Source organism: Drosophila ananassae, chromosome XR (assembly GCF_017639315.1).
Source record: "Drosophila ananassae strain 14024-0371.13 chromosome XR, ASM1763931v2, whole genome shotgun sequence".
NCBI lineage: Eukaryota > Metazoa > Arthropoda > Insecta > Diptera > Drosophilidae > Drosophila > Drosophila ananassae.
Genome location: NC_057932.1, coordinates 20,397,646 through 20,422,622, shown reverse-complemented (window position 1 = coordinate 20,422,622; position 24,977 = coordinate 20,397,646). Strand labels below are relative to the sequence as shown.

General features: G+C 39.2%; 2 protein-coding genes and 1 long non-coding RNA gene across 7 annotated transcripts; 1 reads left to right on the top strand and 2 right to left on the bottom strand.

The window, feature by feature from the left end:
* Positions 1-394: 394 nt before the first annotated feature.
* LOC6502011 (dual specificity protein phosphatase 3) lies at positions 395-9,482 on the top strand. 4 transcript variants are annotated; one of them, XM_014904215.3, is made up of 7 exons: positions 395-520; positions 844-1,158; positions 5,685-5,744; positions 6,936-7,105; positions 7,177-7,305; positions 7,685-7,809; positions 8,238-9,482. In XM_014904215.3, the coding sequence occupies exons 2-7, from the start codon at positions 1,141-1,143 to the stop codon at positions 8,441-8,443; spliced, it is 708 nt and encodes a 235-aa protein (XP_014759701.1). In that variant the 5' UTR covers positions 395-520; positions 844-1,140; the 3' UTR covers positions 8,444-9,482. The 4 variants fall into 4 exon arrangements, with proteins under 4 accessions (XP_014759701.1, XP_014759702.1, XP_001966871.1 ...); XM_001966835.4 differs by having other exon boundaries at positions 396-520; positions 7,712-7,809; XM_014904216.3 differs by lacking the exon at positions 5,685-5,744.
* On the bottom strand, positions 2,871-3,337 carry LOC116655143. 2 transcript variants are annotated; one of them, XR_004310308.1, is made up of 2 exons: positions 3,083-3,337; positions 2,871-3,032 (listed from the first exon to the last, which is right to left on the bottom strand). It is a non-coding gene; the product is annotated as an uncharacterized LOC116655143 (long non-coding RNA). The 2 variants fall into 2 exon arrangements; XR_006507808.1 differs by having other exon boundaries at positions 2,871-3,013.
* Positions 9,483-18,222: 8,740 nt separating the features above from the next.
* On the bottom strand, positions 18,223-20,010 carry LOC123257695 (fibrinogen-like protein 1). The gene is made up of 3 exons (XM_044717567.1): positions 19,825-20,010; positions 18,774-19,765; positions 18,223-18,688 (listed from the first exon to the last, which is right to left on the bottom strand). The coding sequence occupies exons 1-3, from the start codon at positions 19,894-19,896 to the stop codon at positions 18,634-18,636; spliced, it is 1,119 nt and encodes a 372-aa protein (XP_044573502.1). The 5' UTR covers positions 19,897-20,010; the 3' UTR covers positions 18,223-18,633.
* Positions 20,011-24,977: the final 4,967 nt, after the last annotated feature.

The window sequence follows — 24,977 nt, the reverse complement described above, 5'->3', positions numbered from 1 at the left end:
CAAACAGAGTCTCTACACTGCGCGAAATACATATGTATTAGTTTATATATATGTACTAATTATTTAGGATTTAACAACCTTTTTTCCGTTAATTAATATTTAAATTTAATTTTAATTACATTTATAAGCTAACTCTAAATTTAATATATTACAAATAAACATACTATATATTTTTTTCAAGTGCAGAGAGGCACGGTCGCCACGTGGAAGAGCGCTCCGAAAAGCGTCCCCCACCGTTAGAGAGAGGGACGATGTGAGAGAGAGCCTCTCGGTTGGGGAGAGGGTTAGAACCTAGATTGGTCGTGGGGCGTGGGGTGGGGTGGTGTTGTGTGGTAGGTGGTAGATGGAGCTTTTGTGGCGGCGCCTACGTCACAGTGGAGAGCTTTCGGACGCCTACAAAACAACCCCAAAGCGGCATCGCGAATCAGTCGCAAAAAAGTGTCCGTCGCCAGAACGCCAGAAAAACAGCAAATAATTCAACACGAATTTCAAATCAAATTTCAGACCAAACGCCAAACAAGTAAATTAAATTCGAAAATTCGAAATAGAAACTAATACTTTTAGAGGCGAGAGGCGAGGGGCGAGAGGAAGAGGCTGCCGATGAAGAAAAATAAAGAAAATTCAAAGAAAATTAATTGAAATCTGACTGAGAGGAGATTTGGTGACAAAAGTACCTAATGTCCTTAATATTTGATGTTTTTTTTTTTTGCTGTGTCTGTCAGTGTGTGTGTGTGTGGATAAGTGTGTGTGTGGATAAGTGTGTGTACTAGGCAGCCTCTACTTGTTCTTCTTCTCGCATTTTAATTCCATTATCCAACTAATAAGTCCACTCTTCAAATCAAGGAACCAAGCTGCCCCAACAAGGACCTACGACTTCTCCGCATCTCCTCCACCTTCCTCCATTTTTTTCAATCAATCCATAAAAACACAACAACAACAACAAACAACAAGAATCCCGAAAATCCAGGTTAATTCCAGGATAGCACGGTGACGAAAGCAGGCGAGCGGTAGCAGGAGTGTGAGCGAGAGAGCGTGCGAGAGAGAGAAAGAGAGAGTGAGGCAGCAGGAGCAGGAGCAGGAGCAGGAGCAGGATCCAGGACAAACACAACAAACACTCACACACACACAAACAAAACAAAGATGTCATGGAGATATGCGGTAAGTGGAGAAAAGGGGGGTAGCAGAGGGGCAGGGAGGTCGGGACTAAAGGGGGTCACTCCAACAGGAAGTGGGAGGGGGGGCTTAGTCAAGTGTCCTGTACACTGGGAAAAATTATAAATGAATAAAAGAGAGCAGGAATTTCTGAATTTTTTGTCTATTTCAAAAACTGTTTTTTAAACAAAACTTAGGTTAAGTTTTTTTAATCAAATATAAATTTAATTTATAATTTACAAATTAAAAATATAAATAATTTATTTAAAATTATTCAAATATTTTTCAAAATTTAAACTCTTTAAATCTTGTTATATTTTCATTTTTTTCCCTAAATACATACTTTTCAAGTTTAAAAGTTAAAATAAAATATTAAGTATTAAATTAAGCAGAATTAGTAGAATTTAGTAGATTTTCTAATAGATTTTTTAACTTAAAAAGTCTTTATTTAGTTTAAGGTTTGAAAGATCTAGAGTTTTTTAAACATTTTTCCAAAAAAAACTTTTAAATTCCAATTTTCAATAATTCAATTATTAATTTTCACAGTTCCTTCTTTCACTGAAAGCCTTAAGTAAAAGTTACTAAGCTTAATTATAAAAATTATGAACTCTGTCCTGGGCTAAGGATAATGACAGGGGCGTAGGCCCAAGGGGGGTGCAGGGTTGGCCGCCAAGTGCCGCGTGGCAGACTTCTCGACGCTGGCCTGGCCATCTGTCAGAGGCAGAGGCAGATGATGACCTTGACTTGTGTCTCCACTCTCCCCATGTCTCCCAGCGCTCTGGTGACCCAATTTTTCCCCACGCCCCCCTCCTAGGCACTCCCCCCAAAACACACACACACACCCACACTGAAGTGGCAAGAAAGAGGTAAAAATTTTCAGAGAAAGAAAATAGAATTTGTTCTATTTTTTGTTTGTGGGACAGTGGCCTTGGCACATGTGTCTTCCGCCCACCACCACCCACCACCCACTACGCCCACTACGCCCACTTGAAGGCCTCTAAATGCAAATGCAAAGTTCAAGTGCCTTTCCAAGGCGTGGCACTAGCACCACCACCGCCCACTCATGGCCCAGAAAGCCACAGAGCCACACACTTTTTGTCATTTATCGGCCGATTATCCTGGCATTATCCTCGCCTTGGCGCCCTTTCCGACTTTTTCGGGTCACCCTTGCAGGGTTTTGGGCCACCTTTTCTGAACTGGCTTTAAATCAGGTCCTAAGCCCTTTTTTTTGTTATATATTTAATTGTTTATTTTTTTATTCAACATTTTATTATATTTTTTTTTAAAGAAGAACTCTATTTTGGAGTTGTTTTAGGGAAGGGCTTTAAAGAGTTAGTTGGAAGTCCTGTTTTAGCCAAGGAATTTATATTTTTATTACTTAATCTTAGTCTTAATTAGTTTCTTCTTCCAATAATTGCTTAAAAGTAGACTTTCTTGAGTATATTTCCTTTAAAGTTGGACTCTAGTTGGATTATTCTTAATTGACTTTATATTTCAAGGCTTACTTGGAAAGGGGGCTTCCATGTACATATGTCTTATGGACTCTTATCAAATAGTTTATTAAAAAAATGTCCTAAAAATTAAAGAAATAATAAAAGAATTTTAATATTAGTGCTAGGAGTTATGGGATTTCCTTCTTTTTCCTTAAAATACTGTGGCCCAACTTACTCACAAGCCCATTAGTATGTGATAGCTCTTAAATAAAACCCCTAAAAAAATCTATAAAATAAACCAATTATTTATTTGTTTATACCAATTATTATTGTAATTATTAGTTAGTAGTTTCTTAGTAGTTCTTCCTAACTTGCTTCCTTAAAGTCCAGATTACTCATCCGCCACGTGGGCTGAATGCCCTGATCGCCTGAACGAAACAAAGAGCCCTTAAATACAAAAAAAAAATATATGTGGCCAAAACCATTAGAATATCTACCAAATTAATCCAGAATTTGAATCGATTCAGAGCCAGTGAAGCGGAGCAAGTGGCTGCCCCCGCCCACGCTCGAATTAATTGCTCGGCTTCCGTGTAAAGGCCATTGTCGAGCGTTACAAGCCCTCCATATATATATACCCATTCCCATTCCCATTATATAGATATCTGTTTATCTGGCTGTTGTTGCTGATGCAAGTATAAGCCCAACAGCTTAGCTGAAATGTCAATGTCATCAGTGTTTTCCGCTGCCACTGCCACTGCCACTGGCACTGGCTCAGTGTCAAGCCCATCGGGAGCGCTAATTGAACAATCGATAGAGCACTGTAGGCTCACACATCTATACAGATATATCTATATATATAATATATAATATAATGGCTAGAGAGAGATATAGGTGTGTAGGCATATATACTATATATAGACTATGGCTCTGAGTCGGTTGTGGGCGTGCCGCATCGCAGCTGTTGCGCCTCAATGAGCAGAAAGCGAAAGGCAACTTCCACTTGAAAAAAAAATGTTTAAAATTATTATTTGTTAAATATCTATAATTTATAATGGCATAAATGAAAATAGAGGCTATTGGTCCTCAATCTCCTATTAAAAACTAACAAAAAACTGTCTTAAAACTCGTATTTGTTTTCTCTCAGTGCCTTGGCGGGCACTTGAAAGCGTTTTCCCCTTTTGGCTCTGAGCTGGAGCAGCCCACCCACTTTCCCCCCCCCCCCAAGCTCAAGGTCGATCATGGGCGATCTGGAAGCAAGATGGCCTTGAAGAAGCTCACAAAAATTCTAGTCATAATTTAAAAAGTTAAACTGCCTTCCCTGAATGAGTAATTAACTCACATACAGTTGCATTAATTCTTAAATCTATAATATATTTAAAAATAAAAACAAATAGCACCTTAAATGGCAAATTGCGCATTTAATTGAAAAGTAGTTGGCTGCCAAAGTTTCGAAATATTTCGAAATCCGGCTGCAGGAATGTTTCTTTTTATTTTTTTTTTTCATAATTATTTTTTTTTGGGAATTTTGTTTACATTATTGTTGGTTGGTTGGGGGGCGGGGGAGGGTTGGGGCGTGGCAGAGACTCGTCGACTGTTAAATCAATAAGGGGAAAAAAAATAAAAACAGGAAACTGGCTTGCATGTCAATGCTACTCGTCTCTAGAGCCCGAAAACTACACAGATTGTTCAGATACACACAGAGATTTCATAGATACATAGATACAGATACATGTGCCATTTAATATATACATATGTAGATACATCAATGCCAGAAGTGATTATTAATTGTTGCTCTCTGGCCACCGAGAATTTTCACACATTTTCATTTTGGGAATAAAACAGCACCGCTTTTCGGTACATATTTTTTGAATTTTTCTATTTTTGGTCCGAGTTTCGAAGGCCAAGTGGCCAAGTGGCCAAGTAATGCTATAGAAATTAGAACAAAACCCACACCCAGTTGATATCCTTTGGAAAGTGGCTCCTTTTGCATCCATCGACTGACCCACATCCGCTCCACATGTTGCAGGTATATCGTGCCTCGTGGCACTTGCAACAGTTTGCAGTACAAAGGCTTGACCCGTGGGCCTCTGGCACAGTTCTCTGCTTTTATTTTCCCTCTATCTGCAGGAAGTGCAGAAAACTAAACTGTGTCAGGGAGGGAGGAGTGCCACCAAGTGGCAAGTGGCAAGTGGCGGCTAGACAATGCAATCAACTGGCCACCAGGAGGGGCAGTTCCTCCGCCAATTCACTTTTTGTGGAGGTTCAGAGGTTTCTAAAAAGTATAGTATTCTTCAGACAATAAATATTATTTAAAATATTATTTTTCAAATGTTTCTTTTAAGAAAGTCACTCAAATTGAACCTTAACTTCAAAAGTCTATTAGTATCTTTTGAATATATTAATTTATAATATTTATAATATATTTTCCTGGTCAGCAGTAGTCCTAGACTAAGTCCTAGATCCTAGGCAGTAGTCCTAGAGATCCCTTAAGTAGAACCCCCTTCTCTTAAAACACTACAGACGCCCCTGTTCGATGGCTCACCTCTCAGGTATTTTCGGTCTTATTTTTCCCATCCATCGAGTCTTTTGTTTCGAGCTTTTAGTTAATCGCTCTCATAGTTAGTCTATGGGATATATAGGCTATATGCTGGCGATTAGTCGACATGCCATTGCCTCTTGGCATTACGAGTGTTTTCTATCTTTTTTTTTTTTTTTTTTTGGGGAAAATATATATTTTTCGTGTCCAGCTAATTGTCTTGTCATGCGGGCTTCACATTTCAAAAAAATAATATAAATATATTTTGTTTTTGGGGGATGGGGAGTATCTAAGGATGAGTCAGACTGACAATAACTTGTTTCCAAATGCATAGGTGAGTAATATTGTTTATAATTTATTTTTCCCCACTCTCTCACTCGATTCTATTTAGACGGTATTTTTAGACGAAAATCACCATTTTCTTGGCAAGGGGGACAAGGTCAAGGGAGCTCTCTATTCTCACCTGAGAAGCTTTTTTCCGTTCACTCTATTTCCGTTTTTAGTTCTCCTATATTGCATTACGGACTATTTATTTTTTACCTTTATTATTTTATAATTTCCAGCTACTCACCGACAGATACAGCAGCAGTATTGGCGACAGATATAGTCCCCACTACTATCAGGTTTGGCCAAAAAAACTCATTTCTATTGGCATGATTCTGTTTAGAGTTAAAAAAAAAAATAAAGTTTCAACTTTAAACTAATGAAAGAGTTAAAAACTAACCCGATATAAGCCAAGGCATCGAGAGCAGGCCCAAAATAGCCAAGCTTTTCATCCGAAAATATTTTTAAAACAATTAACCCACACACACCTCACTCTCGCTCTATATAATTCTATATATTATATTTAGACATATATCCGCCGCAGATCAGTCACAATAGATTGGATGCTTTCTCTAAAAATTTTCACATCATTTTCTTAAATATATTTATTTTTGTTCAATTTTTTTTTCCCGAGTTCATTTTCATTTTCAGGGTCGCATGCCGGCAGAAAAAGCAAAAGTTTTCTGAAACGTGAACACCTTTAGTATCTCGGATTGTATTTTGACAACTCAGACAGCCAATATCCACCAAAAAACATTCACATATATCTATAAAAAAATCACAAAAAAAATAAACATGAAAGTAACTGCGAGGAGGCAAAGTTTTCACTTTTTTCGTCCCTGAAATTATTTGTCAGACGGCCATAAAAAAAATATGGCCTTTTTGTACATTTTTTTTATTGGTTTATTTTATTTTCCCGCTGCTGTCTGATTTGTCATCTTTTGTAACCAAACTGCGACCTTCGCCTTGCCATAAATCTGCCCTGTAAGCCATTTCTTTCGGTCTTTTGGCCGAATTGGCAATTGGCGCTGTGATGTCACTGTTCGTGGGGGAATCCTTGCAGAGAGAAGCCTGCCAGGATACCACACAGAATCTAATTACCAAAAGGATATGTGTGTGGCATAGTGGTTATGGAGGTTTTAGGGGGGGTCTATACTCAAAAATAGCTCGCAAAACAGCCATTTGAAGCTAAGGAATCTAAAGAAATATTCCAAAAAAGGGCTTTTTAAAATACTAACTATCTGCTGGAAAAAATATTGAAATGAAAATTAATGTATTTTCAATTTTTAATTGTTTTTCGTAAATATTTTAATATATAATATATATGTTTTTGCTAATTGCATTTGCTTTTGAATAATATTGGGATTTATGTTGAATTTTGAATCCAAAACCTTGTCCTTTTGTCCGCCTGCTTACTTTCCAACCCATTACTATTTAAACTATTTAAAATATTATAAAAATATTTAATTATTTATCAATTTTAATTTCAGTCGCCCAGCCGCTTGGAGACCTCCGAACAGACCACAGGACGCCAGTTGCAGCGAGTCCTTCACTATTCGATGGCTCCTAGCCGGGCGCTGCCGGGACTGAGGCGGGCCGAGTGCGCCATCCACGATGTTGACTGTGATGAGGTCTACCCGGGCATCTACATTGGAGATGCGTAAGCTCTAAAATAAAATTCAATTAAAATATATATGGTAGTAATAAATCGAAAAAATATATCCTTGACAGTGCGGCGGCCAAAAATAAAACCTATCTGAGATTGATGGGAATTACCCATGTCCTGAACGCGGCCGAGGGCTGTCGCTACGGCCAGGTGGACACTGGCCACAGTTACTACAGGGACATGCCCAGCATCAGGTAAGGACATCCAGGACATCCGGGACATCGCAGGGAGACCCACCCACAAAATGCAACAATAATGAACAATGAAAAAGCACTTTCGTTCAAAATTTGTTCATTTTTTTTTCAATTTATTTTTAGTTTATTTTTTATTTAACTCTTTTTTTTATCACTCTCTCTCTTGGCACATTTCAAAATTTCTTTCTTTTTTTCCCCATTTCTTTCTATTTTCTTTTATGTACATATCCTTTTTGGCACACACTCAAAAAAAAAATCACATATTATTTGGAAACATTTCACTTGCACCTTGATTTTGGCTCAACTTTGGTGTTGTTGTTGTGCGTGTGTGTGTGGGTGTTATTTTGTGGTGTTGTGTTGTGTTGTGTTTGTGGTGTAGACGCAACCATAAGGACTGTGTTTTTAGGTACATGGGCTTCCCCATGATCGACGCCCCCACGACAGACATCTCCCGGTACTTCTACGTGGCCTCCAAGTTCATCGACAGCGCCATCAGCAGCGGCGGTAAGTGGTTCGGTAATGGGTTCCCCAGTAATCTATAGGGTAATTCGAGTAGTGTATTTGCATTTTTGTTTTATTTTTGTAGGTTATTGTTCGTTTTTTCTCAAGTTTTTTCATAATTATAAAGAAAAGGATTAATTTTGAATCTAAAATATCTTTTCTTGTAATCTATCTAAGTTTTGAGGCTTTTTTTATTCTTTTTTCGAGTAAGGATAACTCAAGATCCTTTTCCATTTGAATGAAAATTTCCACTGCCTACTTTCAGGCTGCAATTAAAATTTTCATACTCGGTACTGCAGATCTCTACCACTTTTAAGGATAATAGTTACAAATATCTAATCAAAAAAAAAAACCCAAAAATTACTGAGGAACTCTGCCTTTTCTTAAAATTTTTAAAACAAATATTAATATATTTTCACTATGTATTTCAGGAAAAATCCTGGTGCACTGCTTGGTGGGAATGTCCCGCTCGGCCACCTGTGTCCTGGCCTACCTGATGATCTGCCGGAAAATGTCCGCCGTGGACGCGATACGCACGGTCCGGATGCGGCGGGACATTCGTCCCAACGACGGATTCCTCCAGCAGCTGGCCGACCTGGACATGGAGCTCAAGCGCAAGAACCTGTATCCCTATTAGGACGAAATATTTTTGGCTAAAAAAAACGAAAGCAAACCAAAGATCAAAAAAAAAGGACAAGAGGGAGAATCTTCAGGGGGAGCTTTGTAGGGCGGGGGGAGGGTGGGATTTTTGATTCCCCATCGAAGGAAAGAAGGGGAACTTTGGATCTAAACCAAAAATAAAAAATTGATCCAACAAACTAACCAACAAAAAAAAAAAATAAAAAAAAAGATTTAAATGAAGCGTTGTTCTAAACAAAAATAATAAGATATTGAAGCCGAAAAGCTAACGACTTATAATGGTAACTTGGTCTTCTGATCTGATATATAGAGAGATATGTTCATCCCAGAAATGAGAATGAAAATGAGAATGATAATGAAATTATATAATCACCGCATATACCCATATATACACAGTTATATACACAATTATATAGAAGGGAGGGAATCAAGTTATCACTGTCACTGTCTCACCATACACTGAAAGAAACACTTAGCGACCTAGATTGTTAGAGCCACGATCGAAGCAATAATACCAGATCCCAGATCTACATATATATAATATATATGTATATGAGTCGAACCTATATACCTTGCCTATACCCTAGACATACAGATTTATATACATGTATTCCGGAACCACGACTATACTCGAATTTTAGTTCATTTCCGTTTCCGTTTCAGTTTTCGTTTCAGTTTCCGTTTTAAATCCATTTCCTAGAAATTACATACATAAGTATATAAGAAGTATATAAGATGAGCTGAATACCTAGATCGAGATCGTGTTTACATTATATATACATATATCCATTAACTGATATATGAAAACTGTATACACCTATACCATATATATACGACGATATATATATACTATATATATATATATACTATATATAAAACAAATTCATATTTTCTAGAACATGTATGGAGTGCAACAACAACAAGTAACTAAACCAAAAATCAAATGAGCAAACAACAACTAAAACCAAAACTAAAACTATGTTTAAGAAACGATTAATAATAAAAGGAATCATTTAAAAAATCAAGAACAAACTGAATCGAAATATTTTATTTATTCCAGTGTAGAATATGAGACTGGACTGGGGAAAGTGTAGACTTTATGGTAAAAACTAATCTCTCAGTTCTACTGAGCTTCTCTCACTCACAAGATTAAAAGATAAGAATTTTGACCAATCAAATACCATTTAATTTCTCTAACTGTTCAAACTATAAAAGTGATCTCCCTTTTATACTCCCCAAACCACCTACTCTCTGCAGCCTCCGCTCACGTTCATCCTTTCTCTCTCCTGTCGGCTGCAGTTCAAGAAAAGTAACTGTTTCCTTTTGGGGAGTGCAATTGGGGAGAGCCCTCCACCTCTCATTTACATTCACTCTCTCCTTCTGGTAGTGCAAACTGTCGCCTCCTTACGGCACCTGCTCTCATTCCCACTTGCGCTCTCCATTACTGGAAGGTGGGCAAATGGTGTGACTTTCTAGGGGAGATTAGCACGTTCTTACAGCCCCTGCTCTCTTTCGCGTTTTCGCGCTCGGCCGGGTCGGACGATCGGCGTCTTAGTCCGTGTTTCCGCGTTTTCTGGTGTCTCGAGTGTCCGGTGTTCCGTTTTGTGCTTGGTTGTGGACCAAATTCAAGCGTAAAGTGCCGTTAGTCGCGTGTTTTCGGGTGTTTGTCGGTGTTTCGCGTCGGTTTTGTGAATAAAAGTACTCCGTTTCGTATTGAAAGCCAGGATTGAAAGCCATTTGAATAGTTTTCAGTGGAATTGCTGAGAAATGGCGAGTTTAATGGCGGCTGGCCATCAACGCGTGCGCGTGAGTGAGACAGAACATGGCCGATGGCCGATGGCCGCTCTGAGCTGCGTACGCAGTGCAAAGTACCGCTAAACTAAGCGGCCATTCCCTTGCGTACATTTTCTTACGTAAGACAATAAAACGTATGACAGTTATTACGTATGGCGTAAAATTACACGTGTAGATAGACATTGTAGATCGGTGGAGCTATGTAGATAAAGTGGCAGGTGAGTTTTAATATTTATATTCTGTTTTTATTGCTATTTATATAATTTATTTGATTATTATTGTTTTATTCATAATTACCATTTAATTCGAATTATTTCACCTTCCCTAATGTGTGAAGAAATGAAAACCGATTTCCTTTGGAGAAGAAAATGCTCCATTTTCCCCTAGCCCCTGTTTTTGTGGGGTCTTGGCCATTAAGTGCGATGCTAACTGCCTGTGGAAACACCTGCAGAGGCCCATTAGAGCCATCATCTTATCGTCTTCCGCAGCTCACCTCGCCGCGCAATTAAAACAGATGATATTGGCTACCTGGCGCTGGATCTAGGCTGGATCTGGACCTGAATCTAACTGACTCTGAAACCGCATAGTTGACCCTAATTTGGAACTATCAATAACTGATTTGGGAAGAGAGCGGAGCAGCCAACAAAAGACTAGAATTCCGATCGTGCGCTCAGTCAAAACAATAAAATTAATGTCTCCGCTTTCGGGTTCACGGGGTCTGCTGGGACTGGGACTGCAACTGGGACTGGGACTGGGCTCGGGGTCAGAACCAGCACCATAACCAGAACCAGCGGGTGCCACTTAAGTGATCCCGAAACGAAATGCCACTAAGCCCTAAACAGGTAGCAGTTGTTTTAAGTCGTTGAACAACAAATGGAACAACAAATCCAAGGGGTTTACTTTTAAAGCCAAAATAGTGTATAATTTAAATTTAAAAAAAAAAGGATAAAAAAGGATATAGAGGAGCATGGAGGGTTTTTATTGATTAAATTACAGTATTTTTCATCACAATACTTGTTTCAGGCATTCGTCACTAGTAGTTTTGCCTCAAAAACCAGTTTTTTAATTCAAAAAATGATTAAAAAATGATTTAATTTTAAAATAAATAATAAAACTAGACAGAAACTGATGGAAATATTCATTTTCAAATATTTTCAAATATATCCCATAAAAAATAATAGAAAAATAGGCCTTGCAGAGCAGTTCCCCCCCTTTCTGGTCAAATGCCAGCAGAGCCGATGTCCAGCGGCGTCTGTCGAGAGGGAGTGGGCACTGTGGAGGGCTAAACTAGTTTTTTTTTGGTCACTTTCCCAGGCCCCTGGACGCACTGCCACTAGGCACTGGCACTGGAACTCGCACTCTTCCTCGTAAGCCGCTAAAAATCATTTTTCAAAGCCCGGGTGACACATGTTTGTTGTGGCGGCACTGGTGGGGGTAAATGGATGGAAGGACTTTGGTGCACATGAAACAATTATTATTATTAATAAGTTAGTTTTTCTCCACGTGATCCTGCTCCTCCTCCTCCTCCTCCTCCCTTCTATTTATTCCAAAAATTGCGCTACAAGATTAAGGATGAAAAATGTTACGAATATTCCTCTCTGATAATTAATCTTCATCTAGGGTACTGTGAGGATAGTGGAGGGGGGTGGTGGTGAAGGGAGGGAGGGATAACATGCAAAAGAGTTAAATAATTATAAGTACACACACACACACACACTCGCACACTCGCACACACACCAGCCACATGGGGGATGAGGTTCCAAACCCAACCCTTGCAGGGCACTTGGAGAAATTCCATAAAAAAAATTCATAAAAAAAACTAAAATATTTAAACTTAAAATTAGTATAGAATTATTAGACTACAAGGACATACAAGGATATCCTGTATTTTAAGTGAAACTTCGCTCAGTGTAGCTCTCTGTCTGCGTGGAAAGTGTCCTCTTAAGCTCTCTACAAATAGTTGAAGGACCTGCAGCTGGGTCCTGTCGAATCAGGAGCAGATAGATGGCGCTGCCGAGCACTCCTGGAGGACCTTAAATATTTATTTTTTTAAGAAATAAAAATTACAATAAAGAGTTGCAAGTTTTCAATTAAATTATTCATTTTAGAAATTATTTATAGACCTTTGGGGTTAATTCTTTTTGGGAAATATTCACGAAGGACCTGCTGTTTGTGTGGTGGAAAATACAATAAATAATGCAGCCAATTAAGAGTTTGGGGTTTCACTTCAAATCCAACAGCAACTAATTGACAAACGAGAGCAAATTGAAGGCAATAAAGCACATAGTACTGTACTCTGGACACAGTACTCTGTCTTTGGAATGGACAGAGCGCAGAGCCATCCATCTGTGATGGACTGACAATCAATTAAAAAAAGGAACAAAAAATAATAGAATCACTATCAAGTCGAATAGTCTAGATACTCTATAGGGAAGACTTTAAAATGTTGATTTTTTTTATAATTTTATTTTTTTAATCTTTGTCTTGATTGGCAATCTAATTGCTTGAGTTATTTTCTTATAAAAAACTACTATCCACCAACCATTCTGTAGAGTTTTGTATTATTTCAGAGTATTTCAGATCGAGTAGCCTTTTTTTCATGAAGAGCACCAGGAACGGGTCTCGGCTACTCGAAATTATTATTACAAACTTCTTCACTTTTAATGGAATTGTTATCAAAACACATTAAAAGCGACAGACAAGCGAAATGAGTGAGTGCTGGGGGAAAAGGGGTGGGCGGCCAGGGCTGTGGGCTGTTATTTTTGTAAAGGGGGTTTCAAGAAGTTATTTCCGTTCTTAGTTTATATTTTATAATTTTGGTTTAAAGTTTAAGAGTTTGTTTATAATTTTTGTATTTTTTTTAAGGGGGTATTTAAGGAGTACTTGGGAGTAGTCTTATTTCAAAGGGAAAAATTAATCAAAAAATAGTTTTATTGCAGTTCCAAGTCTATTTCTTTAAATTATAATTTATTATTCTTAAATCTACTGAGAAATAAGGATTAAAAAAGGGCTATCGTATGGTTTTAAAAATAATACCAGAACTAGTAATACTAGTAGCAGGAAATAATAATGGAGATCATTTGATTTTAAAATAATTCCTGAGGGATATAAGTACTTGAAACTATACTTTTTTTTTTTAACTAAAAAATACAAGAAAAGCAGTATAGTATTAGAAAAATACTAGTACTAAAAAATACTACAAATAGTAGTGGTATTAATACCAGTTTACAAGTTCATCTCAGAAATAATCACTATTTTTTGCTCAAAAGAGTGGCTGGCCCCCTTTTAGACTCCGCCCCTGGGTCTGTTGCACTTTGCTGATTGGGGAGGGGGAGGCGGGCTAGGGGGTGGGGACTGAAGCGGACACGCAACCCGAACGCATCCCAGCGAGAACCAATCAAGTGCACTTTGTCAATGCCAATTCGCACAATAAATCCCGAGGCAGATAGCGGAGGGCCAGAGCGGGGAATAAAGGGGTAACCTGAGGAGATGGGGGATTATTTTAGAGGCTTTTTCGGGTTTAAAAATAAAATAAAATGATGAAATACATGATTTTTTATGAAGGACTTGGGCAGAAAAGTGGGCCTGAGACTGAGCCTGCCAAAAGTCCATCCTTTCTGCCAGGAATCCTGGCCAGCCATTGAACCCCGACGTGCCACGTGCCCCAAGGCCAAAGGATCTAAAACCCGCCACATGGCATCCACAATTGGGGATTGGGAATTGGGGATTTTTGGGGCTTTTGTTACCTGTCCCAGTACCTGTCTCTAAAAATTGCCGGCACGCCCCCTTCACGGCTGGCGAGGGGGAGGGGGTGCGAGGGGGGGAAGATCAGCCTGCTGACACCTTGGATTTCGGGGCCAAGACAGCTGCGGCCATTAGAGATCATTATGGGCTGCCACTGGCAGGGCACTCGGACACTCTGTTGATTTTGCACTTCCCGCCTCGGACAAGACAAGAAATAAAAAAACTAACAAAGCCTGCCACTCGACACGCTCCGTCGCCACCAAAAAAAGGGGGGGACGACACCTTAAATTAATGTTGAAAATTAAAAACTTCACACGCACCTTCCTCGACCATGAATTCTCGACAAAAAAAATAAAATACAAATAAAGTGATAGGAAAGTAGATCCAAGAGAGACTCCAGGCCAGTCTGATCGACGGGAGGACAGCTCGATAAGAGCCATAAACCCAGGAATCCGGGGAAAAAGTGCCCATAAAACAGGGAAAATCTGATGAATATCTCCAAGCTGAAGTTCATTTGCACTCGAGGTGGTGGTTCCCCAGTGCTTCCCCAGTTCATTACAGATCCCAAATGGAGTGTTAGTTGGGGCTTCTTTCTTGTGCACTTGCCACAGTGAGGGCCTAAAAGTCTAAATTTATTGGAGGACTAGAGACTAGATTGCTACTATTATGTACTACATGATACCATGTACTTCTATGAGGTAGGGGGTACTGGGTATCTACAGAAATCATGAGAAATGGTATGATACCCTGTACTTGAGTCTCTTTGTTTGTTGGTTTTTGGAGTTTTGGAGGAGTTATGATCAGATATACCTTTAAAGCATTAGTTGAAATAAAATAATATACTATATGATACCCGGTACTTCTACAAGACACAAGAAATCCTAAGAAATAGTATCATACCTGGTACTACTACAAGATACAAGTTATTTATAGAAATCATGAGAAACTATATGATACCCGGTACTTGTGTCTCTTTGTTTGTTGGTTTTTGAAGGAGTTATGAACAAATATCCCTTTTTTTATCCAAAAAGCATCAATTAGAATAAAATAATATAGAATATTGTATAATAATATAGTATATTGATACCCGGTACTTCTACAAGGTACAAGGTATCAATAGAAATCATGAGAAATGGTATGATACCCGGTACTTGTGTCTCTTTGTTTGTTGGTTTTTGGGGGAGTTGTGCTCAGAAATCCCTATTTTTCTATAGTATCTTTAGAAAAAATGAGAAATGGTATGATATATATCTTTGGTGGAATAAGATTATGATACCAGGTACTTCTATAAGGTGTAATGGAACAAGGTGTCTGTAAGAATCATGAGAAACTACATGATACCCTGTACAACTATGGTTTCTTGGGAAAGCAGGATCAAGTTGCGAATACCCAGGAACTTATCCTTTCTGATAGGATACTCCTTGGATGAACTGCAGTCTGAATATTTCATTATGGAATGACAGCAGCCCCCTTTTCTTGCCGTGTATAGCCCCGAGGCTCTCCTGGGCCTACTAATTAACCAAATCGACGGCAAGTGCGTGTTCCACCTTCACATCCGTGGGAGGTGGGTGGGGGTGTCATGCGTCAGCGGAGAAACTGAGAAAAAAAGCGAGGGGGGGGAGGGAGGTTGCAGCCACAAATGGGGAAACAATGGGAATGCGTGTCTGATGGATTACTGGTAGTGGAGGGGAGTGGAGGGGAGTGGAGTGTGAACCCGAACGGGTGTCTCCCGTTCCGATGAGAAGGTCAGTGGTGGTGTCAAAGGTGATTCGCCACCAGGAGCTTCGAGGATCCCAATGGAGGCAGGACTGGGACTAGGAGGAGCTCTTATAGCTCTTAGTTTCTAAGCCAAAACTAATAATTTGGCAGGACCTTTGATGGATGGACTGGGAGGTCCAGTCCTCCCCAGCTCTCGTTAATAAGTTGGTTTGAAATAAAAAAAAAAGCAAGCCTGAAATGTTAACTGCAAGTGGCCCAAAAAACTCAACTCAACTCGCGACAAATGCAATTTGGGGAGTGCAGTTTCTGGGCCCTCGATTTGGCCAACGAGTTGGCCAACAGAGTCCGCCTTAATAGCCATTAGCTGGCAATTTTCTCAGCCCAGACTGGCGTGTGTGTGTGTGGTGTGTCGAGTGTGTATGAAAAATTGGCAGGAACGCATAAAAAACAGCGCCAGAAAGAGCGGATATTCATCTATCGACGCGGGGAGTACTGTGGAAGGTCTGGTAAAGTCTATATACTCTATATACTATACTAGATATATAACAGATACCAGATATCTTAAGGATCTGCTAGTACGGGGTATCATATAGTCTTTTTAAATGTCCAATAGAGTCTTCTTTTAGAAGAAATATAGTCACAATATACATGATTCTCCCTTTAAAATTATTAAATTTAATGGTAATCAATGTAATAATATTAATAAATATTCTCGAATTTTTCTGATATAAAATATCTGACTATATCTGATGTAATTATATATTTTTAATTATATATTATATATAATTATGTATATATTTTTTTTTTTAAATGAGGATTAAATGCAATATTTACTGATCTACTGACCAATAAGCTTTTAGAGGACTGGTTAAGGGGACGGCTGGTTCCATCATGCCCCGAAAAAACTGCGTCCAGGGTGGGAGGAGAGCTGGGGCAACCAGATATCCTCGACCAGCTGCAATCTATCAGCCGACAAAGCGCCTGCAGACAGAAACAGAAGGAAGCAAACTGCAAACAAACAAAAAATAAATGAAAAATACAAAATACAAAATACAAAACAAAAATATTATTTGGGAATAAAAAATGGGAGTAAAAAATAAAGAAGAAAGCAAGCATCGCTGCGCTTGGAAGTTGTGGCCAAATGGGATTTATGTAAATATTAATAAAGTAACAAAAATTCGGCCATTGCCATTTGTATTCAACGACTGACTGCCCGGCCCGGTCCGAGTGACAAATATGCCAATTAAATAAATGCCAAAAAATAAAGGGCTTAATGCCAGTGGAATATGCAAATAAAGATCCGTGTTATGAAGCCAAATCACGCAGTGAGGCTATTATTTTTTATGATTTCCAAAAATTCCCTGGGGGACTTGGCTTATTCTTATTGTTTAATTGTTAAAAAATAATTATTTTTTTGAAAATAAAACATCAAAGTGGAGAGAAGTTAGAAATTAACTCTCCCAAGAAGTCATTGGAGACTCTTTTGTTCCCTCTCTCTATCTCCATTTCCAAGATTTGGAAGCTTGGAGAGTGCCGAGTTATTAGAGGCTATAGCTCTTAGCCATATCTCTTAGCCATATTTATGGCCCGCATTCCACATTATCAGCATTTATTCTTCTCTTTCGTTTTATTTCGTTATTTCTGCCAGCGTAATTTCATAGCCCAGTTAAGAGGGCAGGGGGTGTGGCTGATAACAATGTCGAATGATGAAAGCCATTGATGGAAGCTGCTGCCCGAATGACAATCATGATGATAACGATAATGACGATGTCTGGCACACCCACACACCCACACACTCCCCCCCCCCCCCCCCCCCCCCCCCCCCCCCCGAGAGACACTCTCGGAGCTTCATATAAAACATATAAAGTTGCTTTTTATCAACAATGTGTCCAATTTATGGGCGGCGGTGAGAGAGAGGCACTGTACACTGAAACAAGAGCTTTAAGCAGAAGAGAGGATCCTTGGCTTTAAGGGCCAATATGATTTCCCCACCATACCCCCCCCACACTGCAATCTGGCACTCTTCCGACTCGCTCTTATTGCTTTTATGGCCCGTCTCGGACGCACTTGGGGAGAGTGCAGTAACCCCACCCCCTCTCCCACTAACGGCCCATTTGCAGTTGTCACGTGCAGGCTCCCCCTCCCCCTGAGACGAGATAAGAGAAGAGAGAGGGAGAGAGAGAGAGCCGTGAAACGACTTGGGGGGGATACGAAATGGATCTCTTTTGGAGAGAATGGGGTGAGTGGGGAGAGTACGATGTGATTGTCTCCACTACTGGGCCTCATATAACCCACTGACCACAGACCCCACTGCTCCGTGTTCTAAACACCTTTTTGACGCAAATAATATTAATTATATATTTTTATTCGGGCATAAATTGGAGCAATGAGAAGCCAATAAGAGCGACAGATGGAGCGACCGATGGCAGCCGCTGTCAATTAACTCAAATATGATCGAGTGCGCGGTGTCATAAATCTCAGGCGACTGTCAGGCACTGCACTCTGCACTGAACAAAAAAATGAGTCAGTTGTTGGGCTTGGGCTAGGGGGCTTCGGAGCTTAGGGAGTCTGGGAATCGAATCGCAGAATGTTTAATTGTTTCGACTTTTGATTTATTCGAGCTGTGGAAGTGCTTGGCCGCCGGAGGTCTGCAAGGGGAAGCCAATAGCTATACTGTTGTGGTCCGAGATCAGTTTACAGAAAATAGGATCCACAGAAAGTTCCAAAAAAGTTGCGGGTTTCTTCAAATTCATATTTTAAGAAGTTTTTACAAAAAACGGAAGTCCAACATTTTTAACAATAAGAGTTCAGCTTAAAGCTTAATTTTAAAAAAGTTCCTTTTTAATGCTAATTTATTTTCGATATTTCCCATCACTTTTCATCCTCCAAAGTCCATTTCCCATTTCCATTTCCCAGTTCTGCTGGTTTCTTTTATGCCTTTCTTCGGATCATCATTTTTTTAACAGGAAACCCAAACGCATAATTGCTATTAAATGAAAATTAAATAAGAAAAATGATTTTCTCACATTAGTTGTTTGGAACAAAAGGAAACACAAAGTCAAAATACTTACTCTCTTGTGTGCCACCAGCCAAAGCCCCTAAGCTTCGCAATATTAACAGGAGAAAATCCATCCTCATCTCGATCAAAGGTCGAAAATTTTATGCCCGGTTTAAGAGCATACGATTGAAATCCCGTACACTTGCCAATACTTTCCACCATAAACCCTTTTCTTCGATTGCCGATGACAAAGTTGTCGCATCTTCGTGTGTCTCTAGAAGTGGAATATATGTACTCTAAATGCACCTCATAAGGCTCTCCATTCGTTAGAAGGTGCAATCGCTGGAGTCCGATGAAAAACTCATCCTCATCCGCCGTTCCGACATCCCCGAATCCAGATACGTATTCCTCAAACGGGCGATTAAATTTATTTGAGCCGGGAACTTTGTTATAAACAATTATCCAACCAGATCCTCTCTTCTTATCAGAGTAACAGACCACTTTGAACGGGTCTGCGCCTCCGATTTGGATTTTTTGGATGACCTTTTCTTCCTCTTGGCTTCCTGGACAATGATCTGGAAGAGATGGGCCTTTGGCCTGGGCGGTAGCTTCAGGGTTTGACCTTTCTCCACTCCTTCCCAGGCTCCGCAGCTTCTCAATTTCTTCGCGAAGTTGGTTCGCCAACATCTCCCCGTTTTTCACTACTGCCAGCTCACTTGTTTTATTCAGGGCTCTAATTTGCTCTTCCAATAATTTGATTTGGGCTTTGAGACTTTCAACATCCTGGATCCTGGACTGCAACTGTTGGAACTTGTCCTGCACATCCCAGTGCCTCTTCTGCAACTCCAAATAGGCAGTTTCCAACTTGGATATGTGGGCATATTTTTCCAGATCCTTTTGCTGCGAGTCCGCAAACTTCTTGTGCAGCTCCGAGTTATCCTTTTGCAACTGTAATATCTGGGAGTCCTTCTCGTTGATCTTCTCAAAGTACCTCAGCAATGGCTTGACTATCGGATAGCAGACGGCAGCGCAGTCGTCCTCCTGTTCCTCCGATAGGTAGCAGGACTGTGGAATTGAAATTTCAATCACTCTTCGGAACAGAAGCACTCAAAAGGGGCTATTACCTCGTCCGATCCTTGGGAGGCGGAGAAAAGTCCGAGGAAAGTCACAGAAAGGAGCACCACTGGAAAGATCATTTTCTATTTTTTTTGGTTTTTGGCACGAGACTGTCTTCTGGAAGAATCACTGGAAGAATTGAAACTGAGGCTGGGAGACCCATGGGTCCGGCTTTTTAAATCATCCCCGCGAGCTTTAGCTTCTTTTTAGAGCCTCTGATAAGAAGAGTCTCTGATGAGAAGAGTCTCTGATTAGAAGATCGGTCTTCTGTGAGTGCTTTCTTCCGGATTGCCAGCCCATTGGAGAGGGGAGATGTCAGGGGTGAGGACACAGATGATTGGCAACAAGAACCTCTCATGTGATGAGCCCCAAGGGCAAGTTTTGAAATTGATCAGTCGCCTTATCGCTAAAAATGAATTTCAAGACTAAAATATTTGTACAAAGTAACTAAAAAAAGTGGCATAAAACTATTTATTACTAAATTACTAAAAGTAATGGTCAATTTTTATTTATTATTACTATTATTTAAAGTAAAGTACCATTTTGAAAACTATCCCCAGAAGTAGGCCTTTATTTATTTGTTAAAAAATAGTTCAGATTCTATAAGAAGTGGAGGAAAGGAGTACAGGGTATCCCATAGTCTTCACATTCATCAGAACAAGATTTGTTTAATAAAAATATATATACAGATATTATTTTGTTGAAAAGAGATGGGAAAGTACAGGGAATATTTATTATTTCCTTTTTTCAAATATGTCTTAATTTTTTAAATCAATTATTTCTAGTTCCATTCACTAAAAAATCGGTAGCACTTGTGCCTTCTTGTGGGCGTGACTGAGTGACTGAGTGAATGGCAAAATAAAATTGAACTTTGAATTTAATTACACTGGTTAACAAATAAAATATTTGGTTAAATTTGAAGTGAAAATGGCAAGAGACTTGAAGCCTGCTGGGGCCAGTTTCTTGGCCAGGTTTCTTGGCCAGGTTCTTGGCAACGGGGCCAAGATCGCAGCAGCCACGATACTGATCATCAGAAGGCGACCGGAGCTCGGGCTGAGAGTGCATTTTGCGATTTGATTGGATTGATTGAATCGCTTTACACGACCTCCCAGGCCAGGGGCGGACAGGGGCTAATGGGGCGGATAGGGCCTCAGCACAGTGGGCCACATAGAAGTGAGAGCCAAGTCCGGCCCAGTCTCTGATCTGTAGGCTGGAGTGCGGCCACTGTGCCTCTGCATCCGAAACTGTTTGTGAACAGCATGATGCCATCAAACAAAAAACAAAAAACAAAAAATACAAAAATAAAAAAATACAAATTCCAAATGGAATATCAAAGTGGAAAGTCAGGGTTATCTCCCAGCGGCCTTCAGTTGGGGCCTGGCCAGGAGAGACCAGAGCTACAGAGTTTCAGATCTCCAGAGGAGTTCTAGCCAACAAGTTGCCAGACACTGCAAGAAATCTTTGAAGCTTCAACCCCAAATATTTCAATTGAAAATTCCAAAAATTCTATCTTTCAGATAAGAAATTTGAGAAGATCTAGAACTCTCAAAACAGAATCTTACAAGTAACTGAATAATAAGCTTGAATAATTAAATATTTAAATAATAATACCAAATAATACCATGGTAAATCTTAATTTTAAATTCTAACACTCCAATCTAACACTCCTCCGCGCCCTGCTTCTCCGGATCTATTCTTAAAAATATTTATTTAAATATTTTATGTATTTGGAGCTCATTGGGGATACTATGTACTTGGAATATGGCTCGTGATTCATCTGGAGGGGAGGCAGGGACTCGGAGGCACATGATTCATGAGCTCCAGCGGTACTGAGTGCCAGCTGGCCCCTTCAGACCGCCCTCCGCCAGCCGCCCCTGGCCAATGGAGCTACTTTTTGGTCCTAGTCTTTGAGGTCCTTAGAGCACTTTCAACTGGAAAACTTCCCATGGAAAAGTTGGGAGAAAATTCTACCTCTAGATTTTTATACAGATTTATCGGAAATCGATACAGAAATCGATTGAGACACTCCGCTTAAGGATCGGATGGGAATTGGCCAAGATATAGACTTCCCTTCTCGGTTCTAATATTTTTCAGGAATTTCGGTGAGTTTTGTGGCCTCAGGAAAAATTGAACAACTTCTCTGATGAATTATGGAACCAAAGACAAAGTGTTTCTGTGACTCCCCTAGGGGCAGGTCTTTGTGGGGTTAAGAGCCATGATTGAATGGGTTAAAGTAAGTCACCGGCTGCCCTTGAAAATGGCAAAAACACATGCCTGGCTCTGGCTCTGGCCAGTCGCCAGTCGCCAGTCGCTGGTCGATTTGATGTGGGTATTGTGACTACTTATATGTGTGTATATAGCCACATATCTGTATATATATATATATATATATATATATATTTATATGGAGTGGAGCAAGTGAAGTAACAAACTGTCAGTGAGTGGCACACAAAAGATGCAGACAGAATGGAGTGAACTGCCATGTACCATGTAGATGTGACCACAAAACGGCAATTACGATGCCACATTGCCATTGAGGCAACAAAACAAATACACTCATAAACAATATGATTATGATACCACATTGTGGCACACACACATACCCATTCCTGCCACTGCGCAGGCGCAACTTGCATTCTAAAGAGCCAGAGTCTCAGTCTCAGTCTCATTTGACAAAAAAACAAGCAAAGATGAGGAATGGAATGCCTCTGGCGTTGTTGCACGTTTCGTTTTGAGAAACTATGCCGCATAAAGTCACATATATTTCAGATACTTTTCACCCAAAGCATGTACTATAAGATATATTATTCCTGCTACTAGGACTATAAAGTGTATTACTTAATATTATTATTGGAGGTAAGGGTATAGGCCATGCCATAAGCCATGTTATTTCACTATCTTGCCATGACAATCAGTCGGCAGGGGCCTGAGCCACTTTTGGATGACTGGCCGACTGACTGACTGACTCTTTGCTGGCCACCTTGTTCTCGGGTGTTGGCTATTCTGTTGGACACGATCGGGCCAAGAGCCAAGAGCCAAGAGCCAAGAGCCATGAGTAATATTTGTTCCACAGCCACGCCCTTTTTTGTCGGCTCCACCAATTATAAAAAATACAAAAATTAAAACATGAAATAAATGAATGAAAAAAATGAAAATCTTTAAGCAGAAACTTTAATAAATTTTATAAATTAAAAATAACTATGTCTTTTTGATTCGTTTTTTTTGGGGAGTGGTCGAGACATACTTTCACGTTTGTTTTTTGGAAATTAAAATTCAAAACGTTTAAACTTTAAGTAAATAACAAAAAAAAGTGAAGAGAAATTAGTTGGAAATTAAAAAAAAGGTTTTAAAAAAATGTATTTAAAGGGAAATTGAAAAGTTTTCAGGGGAAAGTAGGGATGGGAAGGTATGTAGCTTGAAGAGGTTTTACTTCAAAGATTTTTTGAATCATTTAACTTATTAGTTAGTTTATTTTTTTTTCAACTAACTTGTATCTTATTCTTATTCCATTTGTTTTTTAAATATTTTTTTTACTTAAAACGCAGCTGCTGTGGCATTTTTCAAATTTGCGCATTTGTCTGCGCTTTGCATAATTTTTGTCGTATTTATTTTGCGGTTTTTTCGCTTTGTTTATTTTTGTTGCCACCGTCGCTTGTTTCGTTTCCCTTTTTTTTATACTTTTGTTAATTTTTTTAGGTCATATTTTTTGTATTTCGTTTTTTTTTTCTGTGGTGCGCAGCAGATTTTCGAGTGTTTTGTTTGCTTCTAAGTGGCCAGACCCAAGCCAGAGCCAGAGCCAGAGCCAGAGCCAGAGCCAGCCGATCCGAGGCAATGAAAAGCGAAAACCAAACCGCAGAACAATAAATGCGGCCTAAATGATACCGAAATACCAACCGAAATAATAAAGTTCAGAGTTCGGCCTCCAAACGGCAAACTTCAAACTCCAAAATGGCCAGCCAAGTCAGTCAGTACAAATATTAATTATTTTTAGGCACAATTACTACTATTATTTTAATTAAAAAATGTCATTTATTCGGCATTTTTATTTGAAACTTCTTAATAATAATTCAATAATAAAATAAACAATAAACAATAAAAAATGCAAAACTAATAAATGAAATAAAATAATTAATAAATAATTTTTTTATAAGGAAATAATATTAAAAAAATGACAAAAACTAAAAAATAAAAACAACTAATGTCAAACTTAAAATATATAAACAAAATAATTATTAAAAAATAAAATAAAAATACTAAATTTAATACTAAAGAGATTAATATTGAAATAATAATTAATAAAATTTAATACTGAAAAAAATCATAAAAATTGTAACAAAAAAAAATAAAATAAAATAAACAATAAGTTTGTTAAGAAAGGAACCGCTACCTGGTCCCTATTCCCCCTTCATCCCTCTAAGCCACCTCTCCTCCGTAGCCACCCATCCCACCCATCCTCCCATCACCCGTTTACCGTTTTTTGGGGTGGCTCGAGAGTTTCGGTTCACCTAAAAAAGTTCGCGGACTTGCAGGCCGCAGCGGTCCGCAACATTTGACCCCGCTGTCCCCCGCTGGCCCCCTCCCACCACTCGTCGTAGCGTCGTGTAACAGTAATCCAGTTGCAGGCCCGAGCTTTTGTTGCAACACGCTTTTGTGGCACGTTCGTTGCTTAAGTCTTTTGTTTGCCACGCAGATTTATGTCATACCTTTGGGTCTGTGGCGCCGCAAGGGGGCTGGGGGAGGGAGCAGGGGGTGCGCCGGGGAGTCGGGCTGACCAACAGTGAAGCTTAAATAAAAAATAAAATTTACAAATTATTTTTCATAAATTTTATTAGTTATTTATTTTAAATATATAATTATCCAATTATATTTTCTAATTTTTATTTTTTATACAATATTAATAATAAATTTATTTTTTAAACTTTTTCTTAATTTGTGTTTACTGTTTCCTTGCACCTTTTGCTATTTTTTCCAGCATTGCATTTTGTGGCTGATTCTGTTGCCGCTTTTGTTGTTGTTGTTGTACTTTTTTTTATTAGGATTGTTGTTGTTGTTGTGTTTTTTTTTTGTGCATTCCTTGGGCGAACGAACCTGAACCGGTTCTCACCCAGTTTCCAGGGTGTGTGGTTGTTGTTGCCGCTTTGCCATTTCAGTTGCCATTTTC

What these genes read in the sequence shown, in the direction of transcription:
- LOC6502011 (XM_014904215.3), top strand. An exon ending in GGCATCTACATTGGAGATGC is followed by an intron (nt 7,106 to 7,176) that starts GTAAGCTCTAAA and finishes TATCCTTGACAG; the next exon opens with TGCGGCGGCCAAAAATAAAA. An exon ending in AGGGACATGCCCAGCATCAG is followed by an intron (nt 7,306 to 7,684) that starts GTAAGGACATCC and finishes TTTGTGGTGTAG; the next exon opens with ACGCAACCATAAGGACTGTG.
- LOC123257695 (XM_044717567.1), bottom strand. Translation starts at nt 19,896, where the DNA reads ATGATCTTTCCAGTGGTGCTCCTTTCTGTGACTTTCCTCGGACTTTTC. An exon ending in CCTCCCAAGGATCGGACGAG is followed by an intron (nt 19,766 to 19,824) that starts GTAATAGCCCCT and finishes TCAATTCCACAG; the next exon opens with TCCTGCTACCTATCGGAGGA. An exon ending in GGCTGGTGGCACACAAGAGA is followed by an intron (nt 18,689 to 18,773) that starts GTAAGTATTTTG and finishes TTCATTTAATAG; the next exon opens with CAATTATGCGTTTGGGTTTC.